The 20,355-nt window shown below is 43.6% G+C and overlaps 1 protein-coding gene across 12 annotated transcripts in view; it reads right to left on the reverse strand.

The window, feature by feature from the left end:
* Positions 1–20,355, reverse strand: part of Fbxl17 (F-box and leucine-rich repeat protein 17) — a 426,384-nt gene that overhangs the window by 305,552 nt on the left and 100,477 nt on the right. For all 12 annotated transcript variants that reach the window (NM_001108235.2, XM_087566525.1, XM_087566523.1 and 9 more), the window contains one exon: positions 1,011–1,118. In NM_001108235.2, coding sequence (NP_001101705.2) covers positions 1,011–1,118 — 108 coding nt within the window. The remainder of the gene's footprint in view (positions 1–1,010; positions 1,119–20,355) is intronic.

Raw genomic sequence — 20,355 nt, forward strand, 5'->3', positions numbered from 1 at the left:
TAGTCTGTTTTTGTATCACACGGATATGAGAATTAGCCCCCAACTCTCCTGGAGCTGTGTTATGGAGTGGAAATGCAACAACACAGTACAAAAGCTGGTGCCGCCTTCTTCTTAGTGGGCTGTGAGCCCTGAGCTCGAAGGCATACATACATTCTCCAGTTACCTTATATATTCAGATTAGTCACACATAATTTTTTTTAAAACAAATGTGCCTGGGACACAGTGATAGAAAAGTAGCTGGCACTCAATGTGTCATCTCCATGCAATGCTCTACGGTAAAATCTAAGTGAGAGCAGGTTCTTATTTATTGTGAGTACACAGTCGCTGTCCTCAGACACACCCAGAAGAGGGCATCAGGTCTCATTACAGATGGTTGTGAGCCACCATGTGGTTGCTGGGAATTGAACTCAGGACCTCTGGGAGAGCAGTCAGTGCTCTAAACCACTGAGCCAGCTCTCCAGCCCCCAATATCAGTTTCTTGAGTGCATTGTTTTATAAGTATTTTAAGTTTTATAAGTTTTATAAGTATTAGCAGTGAAAATGTAAAGTGCATGCTTCATTTTAAAATGAGGACTCCACTTGAGAAAATGTAAGCAGGTAATTTTCTACACTGGTTGTTGCTTTATCAAATATACTAGCACGCTTCTGTAGTTATCCAACTGTTTTTCATCAACTACATTTGGCAATACCAGGAACCCAGGCACAAATGGGAAATGGCCATAAACCCAGCAACTCACTTGAGCTTGGCTGATCCATAACCCAGGAATTCGAGTGTTACAGGTCTGGGATTCCTGATAATCAATGGCTAGTGCAGGCTGACCACATGTTCAAGGACGCCGTGCGCTATATAGTAAGATCAAGGCCAAAGTAAAAGGATGGCTTGAGAGACAGAGCCATAGTGAAGTGCCCTCCTAGGAATGGGAGGAGGGCTAATGGTAGCAATCACTCCATCATGGTCCATGACCTTCAAGGGACTCAGAAACATCAGCGAATGGGGCTCTGGGACTTACCTTGGTTAGGTGAATGACTCCTTTGGAAGTAACTGAACAACCCATGAAGCCAACACACTGGAGGTCAGGGCAGTGCTCAGCAAAGGCCTTCACTGACTGGTCTGTCACCTGGGGAGACACGAAGAGACTGACTTAAGGCGGCGTCATGGAGAACTAGGCATGGCGGCTCATTAATCCTTTCCTTGCCAGCACACCAACGATAGCACCTGTGTAACAAAGAATGAATTCCCTGACCTCACATCCTCTACACCCCATACTGTCATACTTCTTGACAGATCCAAATGACATACTGACAAAAGCCACTCCACTCCCTGCCCTCTGTCCCCACCTCTCTCTTCTCTTCACATTTTTATTGATACTATTTACATGCCATAAAATTCACCCTTGAAGGGTTCGGCCTGGCAGTGAGGAAGGTATTTATAAAGCGGGGTGGGGGAGGTGTTGTTGTTAATACTTCTATACATTCATTCCTACTGTCCCCTCCTTAGATGACTATTTTCGGCTGGGAGCCCATCTCGCCTGCCTTCAGATTCAGACTTTCACTATATGGTATGCTCTCCTGGGTCCCCAAGTTGCCAACTACAGACCTTGAATCTTAGTCTCTGAGTCATATAAATCAACTCCTTATGAAGAACTCGTCATAGAAAAAAAGAAAATCTCCTAAGGGTTTTATCTCTCTAGAGAAACCCAATGCAATGTATACTGAAACCATCTGAGATTATTGCAAACGTAAGAGTAAAAGTGGTGGGACCCCTGAGTGCTGGGACCCCCGAGTGGTGGGACCCCCGAGTGGTGGGACCCCCGAGTGACCCCAACTCATTCACAAGTCAGAGGCCTCAGCTAAACAAAGAACTTAAGGTGCTGGCTTCAGGTACTACTGACTTAGCTTTGCTTTAACAATGAAAGACAGACTGGAACTCCACTTCTGTCACAATCATCTCCAAAACTTTCTCCACATATTTGTTACCAGTCTGTAATTTGGTGAAACTTTTCTTTATGGTTGTGGTGGTTTCAATAGGTATAGCCCCAAAAGATTGACCTATTTAAATGTTTGGTCCATAGGGAATAGCACTATTATGAGATGTGGCCTTGTTGGGAAGTGTGTCACTGGGGTGGGCTTTGAGGTCTCAGGTGCTCAAGCCATGGATAGTGTAGTATTCTCTTCCTGCTTCCTGTGGATCCGGTACAAAACTCTCAGCTACCTCTCTAGCCCTATGTCTGCCTGCACGCTGCCATGCTCCTGACGTGATAGTAACAGACTAACGTCTGAACCTGTACGCCAGCCCCAGTTAAATTTTGCCTTTATAGGAGTTGCTTTTGTCACAATAGAAAATATATTATGTCACAATAGGGTCTCTTCACAATAGAAATTCTGAGACAATGGTCTCACAAAGGTTCGACTTAAACCCAAACACATGCTAGTTACCACATGGTTGCTTTGGGGTTTATTTCTTCATCCAAAATGAAACCAAACACTTTTGTTAGATTACAACCAGCAGCAATGACATCCACTGTTTTTGCATTAGTTTTAGTATGTGTGACTTTTATTTGTATCTTCTTTATGCTTTACAGACAGTGAGTACGTGGATAGCATTAACTCTAAAACAGTCATAGGAACATTTCCCTAAAGGAAAGAAACTCAAACCCTGATGGTAGGTCTGATAAAAGATTAGTTCTGCCTTCCAAAGTAAAGTGTGCTCAAGTGTGCTAAGACTAAGGGTGCCACTGATCAGTTAAAAGTGCACCTGTCTCACTCACCGTTCCAAATACGTAATGCTAGCATGGACCACGGAACGCAGAAAACTGCTAGCACGGACCACGGAAAGCACAACAGTGCCGCAGGCACCAATGAGACGGAAGCTTTAGCTGGAAGCCAAGACTAGAGGCTACAGAGGCTAAGTGCATGTCTGCAAAGTCAGACAGCTGCTCGGTCTCAGAGTAGCATCAAACCTTATTTCAAGAAGGTTCAAAGGAAGAGAAACTCGAGTGACAGCAAAGGACACAGGAGAACTCAGGTCACAGGATCCTGAGCGTCTAGAGAGATGGAAAGAAACAGTCAAAATTCTACTGCTAGGCCTTTCTCTTTTAGCCGAGGGGACAGAAAGACAGACAGACAGCTGAGACTCCCCCCAACATCGGCAGAGCTGGGGAAAGCGATGCAGCTCTGCGGTACAGAAACACTGTGATGGGTACACGTTTGTTTTGGAGACTAACAATAGGCCCTTCAAACCAGAGCTCCACAGCCAGCAGTCAGAGCGTGGCCTGTGACACACGCGTGGGCAACCCCGTAAAGACCGTACAAGGGCAAGCACTCAGCTTCCCCAGGGCCCAGAGTTTGAGTACCCAGCTCTAAGTCCCACAGGGATGCCCCGTCCTTCTGCACACACACAAAAGGTGATTCTGGAAAAGTCATTTCTCTGTGTCCTTCTATAAAAAAAGAAAACAACGGTGCCTATTTCATAGAATAAAACATGAGAGAGTAAAGAACCATAAGAAATCATAATTTCTCAAGAAACATTAACTAGTACCACTATCCTGATCACAGTTTTTCGGTATTCTGTTCATGCCAGAACTAAGGAGTCAATGGGTGAAAGAAAATTCAAAACCAGTAGAACTGAAACATGCTCCTTAATTCTTCTACTCACTCTGACGCTCTCCATCACAGCCTGGAAGCTCTGGACTACAAGTGTGACGGAGAGGAGGTGGAGGAGGTGGTGGTCGTGGAGGTGGTGGTGTTAGTGGTGGAGGTGGTGGTGGTGGTGATGGTACAGGTGGTGTTAGTGGTGGTGTTAGTGGTGGTGGTACAGGTGGTACAGGTGGTGGTGTTAGTGGTGGTGTTAGTGGTGGTGGTACAGGTGGTACAGGTGGTGGTGTTAGTGGTGGTGTTAGTGGTGGTGGAGGTGGTGATACAGGTGGTGTTAGTGGTGGTGTTAGTGGTGGTGGAGGTGGTGGTACAGGTGGTGGTGGTGGTGGTGGTGGTGGTGGTGGTGGTGGTGGTGGTGGAGACAGAAGTGAGGAACTGTTGCTTTAACTCTACAATAATATACTGGGAGCACAGAGGAACCATGAGTGTCTCTGGGGAGAGACCCAAGAGCCTCGGACATTCAGATGCTCAGGTTCCGGTGAACAGGGTCCAGTGAACCTTCAGAGTCTGGTTTCAGTGTATCGTCTTCCTCTTGGAACTTGTGCAGACTTCAGAACCTGGTCCCACTAACTACCTGCCGAACCCGACTGTGTGCTTAGTGTGCAGTCTTCAGGTGGACTTACGCTGTCCAGGGATGTTATTTTTGGAACTTAAAAAAGCAAAAAACTGAATGGTTATTTCCTAACCCAGATACTACTGTGGCTCTTGAAAATAACTTATTGAAGTGCAATTTGCCACATTTTAAAAGCATAGTTTTAAATTTCTGGTATGAAAACACCACAAATCTTACTTTTTTTCAATGTATAATTCCAAAATGTATCCTCTTAGATGAATAGATGCACTTTGTTTTAAAAAACACAAAATTATAGTTGAGTACGGCTCACGTGACTTTATCAAGCTAAAACCAGATATAACCAGTCTCCTTGGCCCTTCTGCTCCTGTGTGCAGTCAGCCGCTGTTACAGGCAAGGTTCTGGCAAGCACTGCCAACGTGGTTTCTGTCTTGACACCTCTGCCTTTTCTAGAAACCTCCTTGTAACCACATTCCATCATAAGGAACCCTTTCCCTAGTAAAATGTTTTTGATATTTATCCGTATATATGTATGTGTGCATATGTAATATACACAGTATTTCAGTAGAATTGTTACTGCTGTATAGAAGTCCACTATATTCAGTTTATTTGGCTAGTTAAAATATTTGGAAGATACATAATATACATCTGTATTTCAGTAGGATTGTTACTGCTATAAAGGATTCCACTATATACATTACGTTTGACCAGCCGGTAAATATTTGAAATCTTTCTAATTTACGATTTTGAAAGATGCTGCTCCTCGCATACAAGTAATTATATGGAATTATATTTTTATTTATTGTGAGTAAATATCTATGAGTAGAACTAATTTATCATTTAACGAGTAAGACTGTCTGATTAAACTGAAGATTTTACACTTGCCAAATACAAATCACTTCTAAGCTATGCCGTGTCTTTTCATTTTCTTAGTTTTTAAGTTTAAAAATAAAAAACTAGATATGGGCTTTTACTGAATACAGCACACAGGAAATGAAAGTGTCACTGTGCGGCTTTTTATTGGTTCTTTGAGAATTCCGTGGTGTTTGACCGTGTTCCAGCTCCTCCTGCTCCACGTAACTTTATGCTCTCTCCATGTCCCAGCATCTGTCTTTGAAACCACCAGGTAGTTTGTGGTTCACTATTTCCAGCTCCATGGTGTTCTTGCCGTGAATGCCTATCTGCCTGGCGTGTAGTAGGGATATCAGCATATTCAGTAGCCTGAGCGTCCTCTGCTGAAGCCTCTGTAGTCACCAGAGGCTCCCAGTGTGTGATGGATACACTTGGAGAACAGACTCTGGTGGAGAGTGAGAGTCAGTGTACAAACAGAAACAAGACTGTACTGTGGAAGAACGAAATCAGTTTGCAAATCAGATGCTGAGGTTTGAGTCAACACCTGTGAAAACGAGAGGGGAGAAGCCAGACTCAGCATGACCTAAGGTAGGACCTGACTGGCCTAAACAGACAAACACATGCAAGGCTGTTGGAGGAGCTTCAGTTCAGAACCCTAAAAGAAGCGTGTCTAACTGCCAACCTTGAAACCTGAAGCACATGGATAAAAGGAGCAAAGAAACTCCTAACGGGCTACTTAATTAGAAATCCTTCTGAGGATGGTTCCGTGTGAGCTCAGGTCTGAAACTGGGGAATGGGGTAGAGGGTGGGATCAGCAGGCAAAAAATAATGAGTTTACATAATCTAGAGAAGTCAGACAACTGAAATAGGCAGTGTGTCAGAGACAGCCTCATCTGACTAAACCTTCCCTGGCTGGAAGACAGATAAAGGCATGCTACATAGGGTCACTGAATCTGCCAGTGTGAGCTCAGACGGTGGTTGGCTTCTAAACTTAGAGACTCCATTTCTGGCCACAGCTCACACTCAGGTGAGGTTTGGGATACTCAGAGCCAATGAGTCACAGATACAGTAGACACAAGCAGCCGCATTTACTGGGCTTACTGGGTGACAAGCCAAGATTCCTTTCCGCATGCATCATCTGGGATCCTGATGAGAGCCTTGCGGGAGCTCCCCCAGTCAGAAGGCAGTGGAAACAAGCCTAGGGCAACGGACTTCCTCAGAAGACAATGGAACTGCTAGTAGTGAGCAAAGCAAAGCTGCCTCTGTGTGGGGGTGCTGAGGTCTCACGACCAGGGGTCAGCATCTTACAAGATCAGCTCTTGCTCCTCCTAAAGAATAAGCTTCAACACTATTTTGAGTGCTGAAACTCAGAATCTACTCATATACAAATTAATATGCAACTCCACTCATGGCATTACAGCCTCACTCAAGAAGGAGTGAGCCTCACTCATGGCCTCCCAGCTGCCATCCACTGGGATGAAAAGCAGAGTGTCAGGCATCAAGGCAGGATGAGTCGCACACTGAGGAATATTCAAACGCTCTATCCTTTGATTATTTTCTGTGTCCCGTGAAGATGTAAAGGATGTGTGGTAGATTCTGTGACACTTCCATATTCTGGGAACAACCACATCTTCCCCACACAAGGATGGTGCTTAGAAGGTTTTAGAAGTCTAATTCAGAGGTATGTGAGAAGCTGGAAATGGCAGTAAATTATAAAACCAATGACGCAGAAAAGGCAGTATGTGAACTCTGAGTAAGGTACTTTTATCTAAAAAGGCTTAGAATTGTAAAGGAGAAAAATGTAGGGCATGAGGGGTTTTTATATAAATGTTTTGATTCTAAATAAAGAGATCCAATTTGTTCTTAGTTAAGAGTTGATGACTTGGTATTTTCTTAAGTCATAGAGGGCAAAGACTGGGTACTAACCTCCAGTTAGGTAAGGATAAACTGGGTACTAACAGTGCTAACATCCAGTTAGGTAAGGTTGATTCACTGAGTTAGGCATTATAGTCTGGACCAACTATTGAGTCGATGCATATCTGGAAGGGAAACAACCTGGAGTTGCATCTGTTACTTTCCTGTGGCTTATGGAAGAAAGAGTTTATTCTGGCTTGTGGTTCCAAAGGCCCATCCAAAGGACAGGAAGCATCAGGCAGCAGGCATGGCAGCGTGTGTCAGGAGCTGAGAAGTCACGGACTTAACTGAAACATGAAGCAGAGAGCACAAACTGGGACTGGGGTGAGGCTATGAACTCTGAAAGCCCACGCCCAGGGTCCTTCCCTCTGCAGCAAGGCTACATCTCCCGAATCGCCAACAGCGCCACCATCTGGGGATCAACTGCTCAAACACCTGAGCATGTGGGGGACTTTCTCATTCTAAACACCACAAGTATTAACTCAAAACCAGTGGAGTCCTCTGTAGATAGTTATAAATAGTTGACATAGTGTTACTCTGCAAAGTTCTCATAAAATGGTGTTCCTTGTCCTTGATAAGAAATGGAACAACCAATGGAAGCCTCGAGAGACTTCGCCGTACTCCCACGAGTTCAGTCCAGACATAAGCTCAGGCGGTTTCCTAATTACAACTGTTGAATTAATCTAAAAACAGTCCCATGAATGAATCAAACAGATATTATTCACTGGATATGATTACTCAATTTAACACTGAAGATGGCCTGGAGTACATATTGGGGTTATCTCTGCTCTCTCTACAGCATGCAATAAAATCCAACGTATACCACCGCCATATTCTAAATGCCCTCAGTTGCCTGCACCCTGGAACCACTACATAACATGCGTGACACCAAACAATCCTCACACTAAGCACAGTAGTCTTTCACAGACACAAACCAAACCACGCATGTCTGCAGTTTCCAATGACGCCAATTAGTCTTAGGATAAAATCCAAATCCCTTCTGTGACTTACAAACCCTGATAATTTGGCCCCTCCCTGTCTTTTCCACCTCATTTCAATCAAATGTCCTTCCTCTGAGTGTGAGTGTGTGTGAGTGTGTGAGTGTGTGTGTGTGTGTGTGTGTGAGGACACACATCTGTAGCGTCCCGCACTCCACCGTCATGCGCGGTACAGGTAAGAGCTCCAGGAAGGAAGCCTGTCCTGATACACTCAGCAGCCTGATGCTTCTGACTGAAAAACTTCTAACTCAGATACCAAGAAAGCCACACCGCTGATTTTAGTGTCCCCAAGTGGCACAAGTGGTGCCTAAGAATCCAATTAATATCTTCAGAAAGCTAAGGCCGTGATTTTCATAGAAAGTAACCACAGTAGTTTGATTCCTCACTGATGTGTCTGAAGTGACGACCTCACCCTCTCCAGTCCTCAGGACCCTCTCCAGTCCTTCCTTCTCCCCCAGGAAAGCAATGAAGCCTCTCTGGGGCTGTTTCTGTAGGAATAAATAAAGTCAGGGTTCAAGTCTTTCTCCACATCTTGCAGCTTGAGAGACCAGCAGGATTGTGGAGACCCCTCATTCTCTGCTTCCAAATAAAATGAGCATACAGCCATCGCCTTGATGCTATACCCGAAGGGAAAATATGCCACTAATATTCTAACTGGCAATTATTAATTTGTAGGCTATGCTACTTCACACACAACTCTCACACATGTATAAAATATCATATTTATCTATAAATATCTCTATTATGTCTTTATTAATTTGGCAACAATGTTTATGTGAGACGTGCCACTTAAATAAAAATCTAACAGTGATGTATCTCATTTAAAACTTACTAATATCAGAAAAAACCTAACTGTTACCAAAGGTGTTGGAATTTAATGAATTTTTTCTAAAAGTTTAAAATTTCAAGTGTCCAATGAAAATATGATAATTAGATTGTTTATCTGAAATTCCCTAATTTAACTCATTCTATCCTATTTCGTTGTTAGTCTCTCTACTGAAAAGTTGGGTGGGGTTGGAGAGATGGCTCAGTGGTTAAGAGCACCCGACTGCTCTTCCAGAGGTCCTAAGTTCAATTCCCAGCAACCACATGGTGGCTCACAACCATCTGTAAGGAGATCCGATGCCCTCTTCTGGTATATCTGAAGACAGCTACAGTGTACTTGTATATAATAAATAAATAAATCTTTAAAAAAAAAAAAAGAAAAGTTGGGTAGGCTGACTTTAAAAGCCTATGTATTCTACCTTAAAGAATTATAAAGGTGAAGAAAGACAATTGGTCTTCCTCTAAAGGTATGGGTACCTACTAAAATATCTGCCCCTACTAAAATACCTGCACCTACTAAAATATCTGCCCCTACTAAAATATCTGTCCCTACTAAAATATCTGCCCCTACTAAAATATCTTTAAGTTGAGCAATAACTGAACCATTTTTGTTCAGTTTGCTAAGTTTTTTGACTTATGCTGTTTCAGTTGACCAAAAGTTAAGACTGCATGAGACAAGAGCACAAGACTATTCTGGGTGTTTAACTCATTAAGAGGGCATTCTAAACCACAATCTACAAGTGCACCCTAAGGTACTCACAGCATAGGCATTGCAAACACTTGAACATAGACGTGTGCACTCGTACATTAGCCTTTGAGAGCAACAGGAAGGCACAAGTTCTGTTTTATACGAAAGCCAAAGTTTGAGTAACTCAAGTAATTCTGTGGTTCATCACAGAAACATGCTTTAATTGTATGAAAGTAAAGGAGTCTTTGGCTATTCTGCCAAACTTTATTTTGTTTTTAAATAAACCATTTAAGTTAGCAGATACACTAAGAAAACTAATTTTAAAAACTAAAAAAAAAAAAAAAAAAAAAAAAAGGAAAGAAAAAATTCAGGAGCATGACTGAGTGTTACATTAACCCTCCATGCAGAACACTGGACCTTGGTTGTTGGGATGTGAATCACCTGCTGCATGAGACAGGAAATGTGGTCAATAATTGAATTCTGCATCATCCAGCTTCAAATGATGCTTCTTCGTAAGGAAGGAAGGCTGCAGGATACAGGAAGGGCTTGAGTACTTCTAGAGCAGGCCTACTGAGTACTTCTCCAGCAGGCCTACTGAGTACTTCTCCAGCAGGCCTACTGAGTACACTACAGCAGGGCTACTGAGTACTTCTCCAGGAGGGCTACTGAGTACTTCTACACAAATGTTAAAATACACACAGCAGAAGGCAGGAAGCCAGAAGCCCAGTAAGTTACTGAGACTTCACCACTGTCTTTGCTTCTGTTCTTAACAGTGCTCCTACAGGGGAGACTCTGAGTCCTCCCCTGTCCTCTGATGCCAAACTTTCCTCTCTGCCCTCGCTCACTCTATAGCCTCCCTAGTTCATCCGTCACCAACAATGTTCCCCAGGGCTTGGCTCTTCCCTGTGGTCCTTGTAAATCCGCCCACCCACTATCCCACTCGGCATTAGCTGACTGCTCATGAAACACATGAACACCTTTGCAGGAAGTAGGTTGGGGAGCTGAGAAGGGTTTCCCTGTGTAGCCCTGGCTGCCCCGGAGGCTACTCTGTAGACCAAACTGGCTTCAAATTCACTAAGGTCTGTCTGCTTCTGCCTCCTGTGTGCTGGGACTAAAGGAGTGCACCACCACCACCTGGCCCAGAATGAAAGCCTTTTAACTAGTATGTTATTAACTTAAAATACTGGTAGCTTACAACAGACTTTTATCTATAAAATAAGTACATAAATGAACAAATAAAATAGTGATAAACTTTTAGTTATCTCAAAGAGAAATTTAAAATATGACTTCAGTCAAATTCCTGGAATCAGACAGCCTAGGTTATAGTCCAGCCCTGCCTCCCACAAACTATGGAACTGTAAGGAAGTTATTCGATATCTGGAGAGACTGGTATAAAGATGAGATACAAACCTAGAGGCCCACAAGACATGAGGAGCTCCATGACAGTTAGCCACTACCTAGAGCAGACTCACTCTTCCCTCTCCTAGTTCCTTGGAGATGGTACTTTGAACATTATTACACAGAGATACCTTATTCCTACCACTGTATTCAGGAGAGCAATATGCATATATGTACATATGATGTATGTATGTGTATATATATGCAGTTAATAAAAGGGTGTTACAATGTCACACTGACTCTCCCAAGCTAGTGAAAACAGAAACCACTGTTTGTTCTACACTCAGGCTGAATTTATATTTCCGGAAGTGGGGTGATAAGAATAACTTCTGGTTAATCAAGTATCGAGAGCAAGTTTAACTATGTAACAAGATGGCATGTACTTTGTAATGAGTTCAGGATTGTAAGATAGACATCTTAGTGACTTCTTTCACAAAGGATTTCCGCCAGTGACATTTGAAGACAGCATTCTCCTGTAGGTATCGCCTTTGGAACACACGTCAGGGGGGAAAGCCCAGGATGGGGTTATCCACCAGCTTTAAACTTGGTCCCTGGTAGTAAGATATGGCAAATCTTCTTATCTGTGAGGGAATCATGCAAGCAGGCCTGCGCTAGCATGTTCAGTGTTCGTGTGTAAGAACGGATGACTGAGTGTACAGTACTTCATCACAGCAGAGAGCACGTGCACCATGGAAGGCTGACACAAACTCTCAGTGGTAAAGCACAGGGGCACAACCTTCAAGAGCCATCTGCGCTGGGAGAACATTGAGATTAGATTTAATATTTTAGCAGGTAAGACTGCTGCCACAATGGGTAAAGTCTAACCAAGGTATAAAGCCCTAATAATCTATGTTTTAATCATAAATGAAAGGCAATAATCACTTGCTTAAAAAATAATGCACGCAGCCTGGTGTATGAATATAGGACATTTCTTACATATTCATGTTAACATTCTTTAAACAAGAAAACCCATCATCAAAAACAAAACTTAAATTAGGTTATTCATTTTTCATCATGTCAGACAAATACACTCACAGCTCACTAACAGTTCTTTCGTACATGTTAAACAGCTTATAAAAGCTCACCTACTTTAAGGAAGGTGCTAATGGGGAGAAGCTGAGAGGGCAACCCTGCCAGTCAGCCCAAACCAGTATGCAGGGCACACGCGCCCCCTTCCCACGGGGAAGCCAACTATAGAAAGGCAAGAGAGAGACTGTCCATCTGACAGCAGCGCACTGTGCAAATGTCTCACATTTTAGATCAGAAACACAGAGTGGACGAGGCTCATGATACCCAGTCTCTAGGGTGAGAGGCAAAGGCTGGCTGCTCCTTTATGACACTGCTATGCCAAGTCCAACTGCCCAGGCCATTTTCCATAAGCATCCAGTGAAACGTGAAGGAGTGAATCACCCAGGCAGAGCAGGTAAAGGAAACACTGTGTGGACACACCACACTCACAAATGCACTTCCAAATTAGCACCATTAAGAAAAAGTGAGGATCTGAGTGCCTGCTCGTCAGACATGATGCCATGTATTCATTCGTGTTTAATTAGACAACAGGGTAGGCGCCTTGGAGTTGTACCCATTCTGACTCGGGAGGACCTTTGAGGACTCCTAAGGAGTATGCTAAGTAAAATCAAAGAGATTAGCACATCATGGTGCGCATTCCAATATGACTTGCAGTAACAATACTTTAAATCAGGACATGGCTAATGATGGTTTATGTGGCTGAAAGATGTTTACTAAAAATATTTATTGAAGTGCGAAAATAAATACAACTTTCAGAGCAGATGTGAAATTAAAAGGCACACACTATGGTCACTGCTACCCACACACAGAAAACAACCAAGTGGAATGTTGCCATCTCCTCACAGTGCAGTGCAGTGCTGACTGTTGTGATGCCTGCCTCCTTTAAGCCGAGAGCCTTAACAAGAAAGGCAGACTCTAGCCCACAGCGAGGCCAGACACCCAGCCCTCTCCTGACATTTCCTTGGGGTAGAGACTCTTGCTGAGGCTGACCTTGAACTCACTCCACCTCAGACAGTCCTCCTGCCTCAGCACCAAATTAGCCTGGATTACAACCTGTGCCAACAGGGATGGCTTTTGCACTCACTCACAGAAAACACTTAAACAACAACAAGGAACCTGCATGGCAGGAAACACACATCTTCAACTTCATCTCTCCTTGTAGCATGAATAATTTCCATCAAAGCTTATAAAAATCACAAATAATGGAAATGTCTTTAGAAATTAAGAGTATTCAGCCTCTAGAATAACAGATAAAAATCAGTACCATATTATTACATTTATCACATATTATTACCTGGTCTTTTTTTCTACAATAAAAAAAGAAAAGAAAGAAAGAAAACCGCTTGTTAAAAAACTATGGAGAAAGAACATTTTTACAAAGCAGTGCACATGAAATGTGTGTATTCTGCATCAGGCCCAAAAGTTATTTTTACGTCTGCTTTTAGTTCATATATATTGAAAAAACTTTAAAGTTAGTCTGTAAAATTAATGAATAAAAACAATACCATGCTGAATTAATTTGTTAGTTTAAAATAAAAATCTGATGCGTGCAGATGGACTGCCAAACACAGTCATCCTAGTCGGAGCCCCTTATTAAAAGGCATTTTGAGGTGGATGAACATGAGACAGGTAACTGAGGAGCTCCCTGGGTCACAGGAACTGGTGTGACCCCTCCCTCAGTCTGAGGATAACATACATCCCATTGCCCAGGCCCTCTGGCACTGCTGTCAGTGACTAATAAGGAAGCTCGATTCTCTGTCAGCGTGCTTCTGGAGATAAGCATCTCTAAATCTCCCACAGTCATCTGAGGGCCGCCTCATTCCTACTCAGTGGCCATCTTCTAGTCACTGTCCCTATAGGCTGTATTTGCTCTGACTCTAGAATATCCAGATCTGTGACACTAAAGCCTGCCTCTCAGTGCTTTTCCTGTCTCTCAGAACCATCCAACCATGGTGGGATATCCTACAGCAACCACAGCCTCCGGCTTTTCCATGCCTGAAGGCTGCCCCAGTCGTCTCCTGAAATCCAAATCCAATGTCTACCTGGGGACTACCTCTCACAGATGCCTGTTTCACACACAAAGTTTTGGGATATTTTTCTAACCACAAAATTAAAACAATTAAAATTCAAGAGAAGGAACTGAACACAGGGGTCAAGGAAACTTTACACACACATACACACACACACACACACACACACACACACACACACACACACTTTCTCCTTATGTTTTCAAATATGTACCTAGACTAGAAACTAGCAAATACTATGAATAAGATCCACAGAGCAGGGACCCCAGTTGCTCACGTGTTCAAAGGCTTACATTTCCAGTCTGTCGCATTAATCAGAAGTGGCAGGACCCTCGAGAGACAGAGAGGAAAATGAATCAAAGGGGGCAGGCCTTGACCATGATATTGGAATCCTGGTCCCCTTCCTGCCTCCACTGACAATGAAAACAGCTTCCTCAGCCTTGAACTCCCACCATGATTCACTACTTGCCCCAAAACAGCAAGGTCAAACAGTCGTGGGCGTGAAAATGTCCTAATGACGGCTGTTTACCCAGAGGGGAGAGCGTTGCTCAGCGCTCATCAGAAGAGTTTCCTCTTGCAGTAGACAGGAACTAACACTGAGACCCACAACTGGACAACGTACACTGAGAGATCTGGACCACTCAGTCTTAAAGGGAATGACTTGGTCAAGCCTCTGCAGTCAAGACTCAGAGGGCCTATGAGGGAAAGGAGGCAGAGAGGTCATAAAAGCCAATGACGACATCTGATTCCAAGGAAAGATTGTATTCCAGACACAGCAGGACCGATGCACATATGAACTCACAGGCTCCAGGCCTGCACAGGTTCAAACTAGACAGGGTACCGGCCCTGAGACAGGGGAGGAGATGTGAGCACATATCTGTGCGCACCGCTGTGTTCAACTGGACCTCTCAATCACAAGCCCTGACTGAGGAAAATCATCCAGCCAGAGAACTAGCAGCAGCCCCTGTGCTGCCTTGCAGGATGGCTAGGAAGACAACAGACACACCAACACCTATATACCACAGGTACCGACCGGCATTACCTACACAAAATGAGGAAACAAGGACGAGCAAGTGTGGAGAAATGGGAAATAAGTGATGTCAGCAATAATGGGCACCAACAGAAAAACCAGATGGAAACGTTAAACCATAATAGAATAATCAATCAATAACCAAAATTGAGTCACTGCTCACTTTAAACCAGTGGTTCTGAACCTTCCTAAAGCTGAGATCCTTTAATACAATTCCCCACGTTATGCAAGACCCTCAACCATAAAATTATTTTTGTTGCTATTTCATAACTGTAATTTTGTTACTGTAATAAACGATAATGCAAATGTCTGTGCTTTCTGATGGTCTTGGGCGACCCGTTACGCCCCCAGAGAGGGCATGATCCACGGGTTGAGAACTGCTGTTCTAAACGGAACAGTGAGGGCAAGAGAGGAAAACATATAGACGTCAAAATAAACAATAGCAAGTACCCATCTGCAAAACGAAGGGAAAATACACCAAAACCAACCATAGCCCTAGATACACATGGTGTTGTGTCAGAGCCGATCCTGGTCCTGTCATGAGAACTTTAGAGTGAACACAGGAATCAAACTGATATTCAAAGAAACAGAAGAAATCCCCCTGGTTTCATAAGTGAGGTGAACTTAAGGTCAGTGAAGCTCCCACAAGAGAGACCCACAGAAACATAGGGTAAGATACTGCATATTCAGTTCCTACAGGGTCAAACCAAACATCCTGAGAGCTGCCAACCCTCCCTGCAAGTGAGAAGAGTGATTTGAAAGACAACTTTATCCGCATCAGGAGAGCGGGGCCTTGCGTTTAACGTATTAAAGCAATTTAAATTTTCAAGCCAAAATTCTAAATCTAGCACAAAAAAAAAAAAAAAAAAAAACTAACTTCAGGAATGAATAGGAAATTAAGATGTATCCTGACAAAGAAAACTTGAGAGACTTTCTTAGCCAGTCAACCTGCCAGAAAAGAGTAACAAAAGGAAGCTCTTAAAATAGGAAAGGACAAGAGGAGCCCTGGGAAGACTCAGAAGGAACAACAGGAAATGCAGAGGGATGGGTAACACGGCGGGCTCCACCTCCTTCCTCAGGCTTCCTAAATGCCCTGCAACATTCAACCTTCACCACAGAACAAGTAAGAAAAACAAAGCCCGACTTGGATGGCAGCTACATCTCCCTTTCCTACTTCCTTCCTGTTTTCCACCAGCAGATGCTAAAGCAATGGGCCCTTGCCCAGGAGAGGCCTCTCCACCTCCTCCGCCCATGCACCACAGCAACGGTCCCTCCTTGCCTGCGACAGCTTACATGAGAGGGATTTAGCACCCTCTGCTGTTAGGGCAGATAAAGGAGCAGCCAAGAGTGCACTGGGCTGGTGCACATCAGTTCTAATCACAGCGTGACAAATGGTTACAAAGAAAGCTCTTTCTTATGACCTGGCCAAACGCAGTACACGTACTGCTCTGTTCTGTGCCATGCAGGCGCTGCAGCAGGTCTGTCAATCACCTCTGACACCTGAACTTACAGAGAAAGGCAGGGACCTCTGCACCTCTACTAAGGAGCATTAAGGACTTGAGCCTCAGTTCATAATCCAAGATTCCAAGCAAGATTCCATGAGGAACAGTGTAACTCCAAGAACAAGAGACGTGACCTTGGTTTCACGAACATGCTATCAGGACCTGCGGCCCACCATTAGACACGCTTTTCTAATGAACTACAAATGCAGACAAGAGGGAATGGAAGCATGGCGCACTGCCCCACTACGTTTACAAAACATGTTTTTGGCATGTAAGCAAGAAGTGACCTTATTATTTTTTAAGAACCATTTCATACCCAAGAGTCCATATAAATCTCCTCAAAGGTTTTTTTAAAGGCTTAAAAGCCAGGGAATTTAGATGTTTCAGCATCATTAATGCTAACCCTGGCACTGTGGCTGCTACCATTCAATTTTTTTTCCTTTTAGAAAGAATGCATAATTTTGATGAATGCTATTGCAAATTACACACTGGAAACATAATCTTTCATCTGAATGGGGCCACTGTCTCTTGGCACGCTTGTCACCATCACAATGGAACTGCTCATCTTCAGATAGTTATTAGCAACTTCAGAAAAGCATTCCAAAGAAGACCAACTGTCCTGTGAAGGTCAATGGTTGCCAGCTAATGACCAACCTGTTCTAACCATTGCTCTCCTGACCTTTACACCGCGTTTTGAAATGCAAGACGATAAATAACAATTAATGATGACCTGTCTTGAAGGGCGGTTCTCAGTGACCATCTCTGCTCGCTGAAAGCATAACTCTTTTTGTGTTTACAGAATCACCCAGTAGATGGCTGAGTTTTGCTTGTTTTCTCCTTGCAGCTGGTGCTGCTTGATCATTAAAATGGAAATAAGGGTGGAGGGTGAGGAGATTGAAAATCAGAGATAAGCTCTATTGGCAGTAAACGATATAAAATACCAGTGTGACGCACTGTGGTAGACAGCAGGCCACTGAAAGGGACAAGATGAAAGCTAAAACCCATCACTGTCACTCCCAAAGGCCCTCACAATGCTCGCCCAGGATGTCTCCACACAGGATACTCGTCTGTTTAATTTCCTTCTGATTTTATACACTGGGTATATTTGACATGTTTTTGAAACTTTCCTTTTTCCCTTACAGTATCTCGGAATCTCTTTCACAGTAACACGCACAATTTATGTTATTTACTTAAAAGCTACACAGTACTCAAACACAAAAATTGGAAATTTATTTAATTACTCCTATATGGAGGCATATCTCAGTCATCTATGGTTTGGATTGTTTTTTCTGCTTTCATATTTACTGTAAGAACTTCCCCTGTGGATGGTGTCCCCGTGTACATCTTCTGGAAAACATATACCAGGTTACTACGACACTAATCTGCATTCTGACTCGTGTAAAAGGGCACTGGTGACAGAGTTTATTAAGCTATATTCCAGAAAGACTGGAGTGAGTGAGCCCAGACACTGGAGAAACTCCTTGGCACTGCCCAGAACTATGTGAAGGGAAACATATATCAGAAATTCTCAAACATGAGGCTGTTTCTTTACTGATAACAGGGTAAAACTCGGATATCCTTCCTTAAAAAAAAAATGTATTTTTTAAATTTCTCTGATTCTCCTAGTTAGTTACTACAGAAAACCCAGGTCTGGTTCACTCAGTGGATCTGGTACACAACAGCAAGAAATGTGACGCCTGTCTCTTCAGTGAGTGAATCAAACAGCAGATTAGTGGGCTGAGCTGCAGCACAGACAAACTGAATTATTCTGACAAAGTCGAATGCTGCTTTTCAAAAGTCACAAGGGTTCCTGAAACTGGGCCCAAGCTGGCAACAGCACAGGTGAGCCAGCCACACAGCATGCGGGAGCGCAGCATGGAGTCAGGCTCCTACAGCCGCATCACAGACCATGTCTACGGTGGTCGACCTAATACGTCCTCCACATTCTGGAAACGCGCTGTGAAGCCGAATGACTCTATCAATGCCCTCGTTATGTGCTGCAGGCTTTCCTTCCTCACATCCTTGTACTGCGACCCTCCTCGAGGGCCTTCCATCCTTCTGTCCGACAGACAGTACGTGGATGAGCTGTAAGCACGGTTTCATAGATCTCGGCCACTCCCAATACAATACACAGTGAGCGACTGTACAACCCTGCGTGTACATGGACACCTCTAGAGTATCCTCTACAAAACATGCATGTGTACGTGCACCTACAAAGCGGGTGCTGACTGAAGGCTGAGCTCTGGAAAGGACAGAGGACAAGCTGTGAGAACACAGACTGTCAGGGACACTAAGATGGTGACGTGGCAATGGCAGTATCTTATAGCTTCCTCCTCCATAACTCTAAACTCTCCTCCCTAAGATCCCTTCGCTCTTTGTTGTTGGGTGGATACTGTTGTGGTATCAAATATAAAACTGGCTTAGGTAGAATGTTCTTGGAGCTTGAAGTGAGTAAGCTACAATTATACACATATTAACATATGACTACAGACTGTCCAGAGTGCAAAAATCAAAACAGCAACAGGTTCATTAACAGACAATACTAGGATACTAAGAATAAATTTTCAAAAGCCAGAATACTAAAAGATTGATATTTTGTAGTTTCCTCCAAAGTAGATCTAGGGCATGAAATTAATAAAGGCCTCAAGTACAAATCACGGTACTCTCAGTGTGGATGCTGCAGCAGCCAATCGTTTTCTGAAGGTTGGCGATGTACAGACACATTCCCTGGGGATTCCTTAAACACCACGTAAATGCCACTACCACACTTAAGTACTTAAATATGTAAGTAGCACTACCACATGGGGAATGAACGACACATGACGCATACATAAGGCTTGTCTGACTTTAATTCAAAGGGTAAAGGTCACCTACACCACTCTATAACAGGAGAGAGCTTTATAGACATAGAGTACTCCTGATGACAGAGAGCCAGGAACTATATTGTCAGAGAACTCTCAGACTATGGTTGCACATGGCAGATCTGGACTGAGGCACGACAGAGAGGCAGAATCAAAGTAAAACGAATATGGAAAGGGAAAGGAGGCTCACTCTAGAGTCTGGTTGAGGCTATCACTAGCTGCATCAAAAGATCCAGCACAGCACACTTAAGGAAACAAGCGAACCGTAGAGCCTGGACAGAGAGGATATGCTGTGTGCGTGGATAGCTCACACAAGAACGCCAAAATGCCATGAGCCAGGCTTGAGCCCTGGGCATGCACAGCCTTGCTCCATGCCCAAATGCAAACCTGTAATTCTCTATGGATCTAATGAATAAACTATGGGTTCTATGGGCTTGGCAGCATGTCAGTGCCCTAACTACTGTATCCTGGGAATCAAGTATGATCTCATTTGGGGTTTTTAAAAAGAGAAAGTTCCTTAGCAACAGTCTCGCATAAAAGCAGGACCCACCAGCACCTTTTGGCTGCTCTAGGGCTTTCTCCTAAAAATACACCCCACATTGGGTGGGAACTACACATCTCTTCTCTGTGTGTTGTTAACTGTCCGCTTACGTCTGTTACAATTTCCCTTAATAGACTCCATCTCCACTTTATACTGATGCATCGTGGAATCTGTGTCAACAAGAGAATCAAGAATCTGGCGTCACCTGGGTGGAGGTCTCTGGGGGCTCCTGGGGATGCTCAGGCAGGAGGGTGGAGCAGTATTACTGGTCACTAACACGACTGCCATCCAGATCAATCTACCACAATGGCACTTTTTGAAAAAAATGTACACTGCTGAGCTTATCTCCTGAGGCCCTGCTTACATAAACTTCCTGCATTTTACAGAAAGATGTACACAGAATTTCTATTATTGATCTGAAAAATTAACTCAGCAAGTCCTAGCAGATCAGCAAATCAATAA

The sequence above is a fragment of the Rattus norvegicus genome, chromosome 9, assembly GCF_021556685.1.
Source record: "Rattus norvegicus strain SHRSP/BbbUtx chromosome 9, alternate assembly SHRSP_T2T, whole genome shotgun sequence".
NCBI lineage: Eukaryota > Metazoa > Chordata > Mammalia > Rodentia > Muridae > Rattus > Rattus norvegicus.